The 5833-nt window shown below is 39.5% G+C and overlaps 1 protein-coding gene across 1 annotated transcript; it reads right to left on the bottom strand.

The window, feature by feature from the left end:
- Nucleotides 1-1809: 1809 nt before the first annotated feature.
- On the bottom strand, nt 1810-5028 carry LOC102543724 (uncharacterized). The gene is given in 3 exon segments (XM_015241074.3): nt 1810-3491; nt 3896-3956; nt 4893-5028. Coding segments are annotated over 3 exon segments (1677 nt in total). The 3' UTR covers nt 1810-2011.
- Between the last annotated feature and the right edge of the window lie 805 nt (nt 5029-5833).

Below are 5833 nucleotides of genomic sequence, written 5' to 3'. Positions count from 1 at the left end.
AGTACATTTTGCTTCCCTGAATAGCAATCAGCTCATCCAGCAAAAGCCCAAATCATGCAAGTCCTTTTGAGCAGCCTCTTGCTGATAAATCCAGTCATTTAGGGTTTGCGGGCATTCTTAGTACTGCCTTGCATGGCACCACTCTCACTGGCTGCTGGTGTGATCCTGGTGGGTTCTGGCAACATGACACTGACAAAACAAACGAGAAATTCGTTTCAAGACAAAAACTGTTAACTATAAAGGAATAAAAAAATAAAATTTATCTGAGAAAAAAATACCTAGTCATGTATATACAAAGTTAATATTGGGTGAGAATGTATAACGATTAACTTGACCAAATTACAAAGCTGATCTGAAAAATCCACAGTTACAGCAGGACATTTTACTACATGTGCTCAGGAAATTAAAAACAGTATTTGTTAGTATGCAGACTGTATGGAAACAGTTAATGAAGATTTTCTGCAACCACCACGGATTTTACTCAACAAAAATACAATTTTTCATCATAAACATAACTGAAAATGTACTGAGGAATTCTGTGCAGCTGTGAGCAATGGGAAACATCCACTACTGGCCTGATGTGAGGAAGGTGCCAATTCCCACGTGGAAGGACTGGGTCAGGGCAGTCACCGCACGGTGCAGTAGAGGAACAAACTCCAACTGTTTGGACTGTTCAACTGTACCTGTCCTAGTGGAATCGGGACACGTGGTCACTACTAGCATTACCAGAATGAGGTGTTTACCACACAAATGAGACCTTACATGAATACGATCTAGAGAAGATGGCAGTCCAAGCATCAGAGATACTCCAAACTATGAAAGTTTGAATTAGTTGCCTGGTGTTCAATGTAAGCCTGCAGGAAAATCTAAAACATGATGTATCTTTGATGTGGAGCTTGTGAAGATATGTGTGGAAACCTACACCTCTGAGAAAATGGGATGTCAACCAGTTGATTGTGGTTTCAAGGATGCTCTTGATTGGCAGGGCAAGGAATCAGGAAAACAGGCTGGAAGCAAGTATCCTCTAAACTCCTACGCCTGCCTGTCACCCTGCATGGTAGCTCCGAAACCTGCCTAATGCCACTCGTACTTCTGCATTGCAGCTCTCATGTGAGTGAGGCTACAGGTGAATTCTCACATGCAACCATAAAGGAAACAGACTCTAGAAAATGTCACACTACTCAGGTGACAAAACAATTTAGGAGAGCCATCTCCATCTTCTACATTTTATTGTCCAGTGACAGGTCTGTCTTAATGCAAAGTCTCATTCAAATCCCAGCCAGAAGAAATGACAAAGAGCAAAGGGCAAAAGATGGAAATAATTCACATAAGACTATACTCTATGACAAACTTTGCATATTTACAACTTTATGCCATCTTTTACTAGCAAGGAAAACAGAATGAGGCTCTTCTGGCCAATGGTAGGTTTTTTCATAAGAAAGATGGAAGCTACAACGGTTGAGGGGTAGCCAGTACCCAGCACTACAGGAGGCCAACAGGAAACCCCCACAGATACCAAAACGTCATGTGTCAATAGCCCTACACTTACAGGACAATCAAAATGTAAAAATTAAACAACTTGCATATTAGAAATACATGTCAATTCAACCCTGGATCAAACAAGCTCCTAAACAGGAAAAAAAAAAAGTTAACTGATTTAAGAACAAAACAATACCTGTAATCTTACATAGTGTTGCCTAGAGCGCTTACAGAATTCTCTCACCTCAAGGTTCATTTTTGAAAGTAAGCAGTAAATACCCACAGTTGACAGATCTGCTTTAAGAATGAGGCACTCATAATGAGACAATATAACTCAAAATTATTCTTTTATGTTGACAACAGACAATAGGTTTATAACTTTTACAATTATTCTTTCACGTCATTGTTTTCTAGAACATTATACAGTGTTCTCGTATTTCTTATATTTATAAGATTTCTTTCCAGTGGGAGTTTCCACTTGTGAAAATGAAGGCCAACTGTTCTCCCCACACTGCTTATATTCAAGAGGTTTCTATTCAGTATGAGACCGTACATGCCTTCGAAAGGAATTGGGACGACTGAAGGCTTTCCCACATACTTTACATTTGTATGGTTTCTCGCCAGTGTGCATTCTCACGTGTCCTCGAAAGGTAGTGCGATAAATGAAGGCTTTCCCGCATTCCTTACACTCATAGGGTTTCTCTCCAGTGTGAGTTTTTTCATGTGTTCGAAAGGATGTGTAACAGCTAAAGGCCCGACCACACTGTTTACACGCATAGGGCTTCTCTCCGGTGTGGGTCCTTTCATGTATCCGAAATGAACTGGGGAAGTTGAAGGCTTTCCCACACTCTTTACACTTATAAGGTCCATCTCCAGTGTGCATTATCATGTGTGTGCGAACACTTGAGGGAGAAATGAAAGCTTTCCCACATTCTTTACATTTATAGGGTTTCTCTCCAGTGTGCTTTCGCATGTGTCCTTGAAAGGTTGTGCGATAAATGAATGTCTTCCCACATTCTGTACATTCATAGGGCTTCTCTCCAGTATGAGTTCTTTCATGTATTCGAAAGGAACTGGGCCAACTGAAAGTTTTACCACATTGCTTACATTCGTATGGCTTCTCTCCAGTGTGAGTCCTTTCATGTGATCGAAATGAACTGGGACAGATGAATGCTTTCCCACATTCCTTGCATTTATAAGGCCCATCTCCAGTGTGAGTTATCATGTGTGTTCGAATGCTTGAATGAGAAACGAAGGCTTTCCCACATTCCTTACATTCGTACGGTTTCTCTCCAGTGTGAATTCTTTCATGTATTCGCAAACCTAGAGGAGAACTGAAGGTTTTCTCACACTGTTTACATTCATATTGTTTCTCTGCACTATGAGTCCTTTCGTGTCTTCGAAAGGAACTGGGGCAACTGAGGGCTTTACCGCACTGCTTACATTCATAGGGCTTTTCTCCAGTGTGATTTCTTTCGTGTATTCGCAAACCTAGAGGAGACCTGAGGGATTTGCCACACTGTTTACACACATACGGTTTCTCCCCAGTGTGAGTTCTTTCATGTGCTCGAAACGAAGTGGAACAACTAAAGGCTTTCCCACATTCCTTACACTTATAGGGTCCATCTCCAGTGTGCATTATCATGTGTCTTCGAAAGGTTGTGAGCCACGTGAAGGCTTTCCCACATTCCTTACACTCATACGGTTTCTCTCCAGTGTGAGTCCTTTCATGTCTGTGAACAGATTTGTGGTGACTGAAGGCTTTCCCACACTCCTTACATTTATATGGCTTCTCATCATATTCGTGATACTCATACGGTTTGTGTCCAGTGTGAGATCTGACGTGCCTATTAAGGAATGAAGGACGCGTGAAGACTTTCCCACACACGTTACATTCACATGGTTTTACTTCAGGAGTTTTCTTGTTCAGATTAAGATTTGGGATCTGGCTGGCGGTTTCTCCGTGTTGACCACCTTCTTTGCTTTCAGAGAGTTTTTCTACCATATGACTTCTGTAAAAAATGAGAAATTGTTAACGATTTCTCAAACAATTTCACATTACTAGAATATTATAGTATAATACATTTTTATATTTTACAGCAAAAGTGAAGGTTTTCTGCCCTTTTTGAATTATTTGAGGGTGAATAAACTGAAAGCTCTTAAGAAAATTTGACCCGTAGCTATAATGAAAACAGTGTTAACATATGGGGTTTCTCAATATTGTTTCCAAAAGTGAATAAAGTTGTAAACACTGAACATCTATGTCACATTTAAGTAAATGTTTTTGGTGAAAGGAATTTAAGGATAAATAAATTTGAAGCTGGGGTTAGATTTGTTTTATTTGCTGGTTTTTAAAAATTTATGACATCTAGGATTCTCGTGTGGGACACTGCTGTCTCCTGTGAGTGTGACTCACCTTAGTTTTCTCCCCTGGGTTTTGTTCCAATCTTCTATGTTATGATTGTCCAATTTTTCTCCTAAAATACAAGCCCAGAAAAATAATGCAAAGTATTAGAAATTATAGAAAAATGATTCGATTCTAGGTCTATGATGAGGTGTGACCACGCATAGTTTATTTAACAACGTACAACAGCCCCCCTTTATCCAGTTTCATTTTCTATGGTTTCAGTTACTTGTGCTCAGCTGGAGTCTGAAATACTACATGGAAAATTCCAGAAATGAACAATTCATAGTTTTAAACTGTGTGCCCTTCTCAGTAGCTTGATGAAATCCTGTGATGTCTTGCCCAGCATATGAATCATCCCTTCATCCAATGTATCCGTGCTGTATATGCCACCTGCCTATTAGTCACTTAGCAGTCATCTTGATAATCAGATCACCATGGTGGTATCGCAGTGCTTGTGTTCAGGTAATCCTCGTTTTATTTAATGATGGCCCCAAAGTGCAAGAACAGTGATGCTGGCAACTAAGAAACACCAAAGAGAATCTGTAAAAATGCTTCCTTTAAGTGAAAAGATCAAAGTTCTCAGCTTAAGGGAAGAAAAAAAAAATTCATATGCTGACGTTGCTAAGATCTACAGTAAACAATGAATCTTCTGTGAAATGGTGAAAAAAAAGAAACTGATCTTAGTTTGCTGTCTCATCTCAAACTGCAAAAGTTACATTGTACAAGTTAAGTGCATGTGTATTATAATTGTTCTATTCTCAGTTGTTATTAATCTCTGACTGTGCACCTAATTTCTAAATTAAATTTTATTGTAGCTATGTGGGTACAGGAAAAATCAGTACTATCTGCAGTTTCAAGCATCCACTGGTGGTTTGGGAACGTATCCCCCATGGATAAGGGAGGACTGTGGGACTCCTTTCCTACATTCCACATCATAGAACAATGTTGATGGGCAAGAAATACTTGTTCCCTAATTGAAGAAGTGAAGGAATGTTGTCATCCTTACCTACTGAGGCCAGGTTCCTGAAGGTTTCCTGCATCACATCTCTGTAAAGCTTCTTCTGCGAAAGATCCAGTAAAGCCCACTCCTCCAGGGAGAAGTTCACAGCCACATCCTCAAAGGTCACTGAGTCCTAAAACATCCCAATTGTGATTTAAGTAAGATGTGTGATTCTGACAGCACAGGGGATTTATACTCAATTTACAGGAAGGTCATGTATGATTCTGTCATCTTCAAACATTTAGATTAATGTCTTGGTCATCAGAAACTTACTCATAAATTTAATAGCAAAATGAACACGTGCAAATTATTTATGCATCTTTACTGTCACTTGAAATGTCATTGCTCTCTAATGGCAGGGTCTAGAGCACCTTGGAGAAATGACAGAAATGCTACAAAAATGAAACAAATGTCATTTTAAGCACATCAATTTCTCATGAGAAAAACTCACCTCCTTACCTATTACCTACCATTTAACGCAGCACACCATGATGTATGGGGTCAAGTCTGCCTGAGTTTTTAATAAATAAAGCACAGTGAAGAACTGGAAGCTTTTTCTTCTATTCCCATCACCAGACATGAGAGTCCAGGAGGCCTGTGGAAATCCACCTTGCAACAAGGGTCACCTCACCATACTGGCCTGAGGTACTCCAGGTGCTCAGAAGTAGCCAGATGCAACTGGCTACATTAAAATACTCTTTTTTTTCTGGTAAGTTTTTTTACCTTTATGTATTTTTTTTCATTTTACTATTTTTCCATTATAGGTTACTACAAGATATTGAATATAGTTCCCTGTGCTATACAGAAGAAATCTGTTTATCTATTTTATATATAGTAGATATGCAGCTCTCAACCTGTTCCTCAAGGTTAGCAAGGGCCAGGGTACACGCTCAGGGTTTGACTGAAGAGATCTTTCATCATTTATCATTTCAGTAGGTCTGCCTACA

This window comes from Vicugna pacos, chromosome 22 (genome assembly GCF_048564905.1).
Source record: "Vicugna pacos chromosome 22, VicPac4, whole genome shotgun sequence".
In the NCBI taxonomy this organism is placed as follows: Eukaryota; Metazoa; Chordata; class Mammalia; order Artiodactyla; family Camelidae; genus Vicugna; species Vicugna pacos.
The sequence above is the reverse complement of the archived record's forward strand: the minus strand, read 5'-3'. Positions and strand labels throughout refer to the sequence as shown.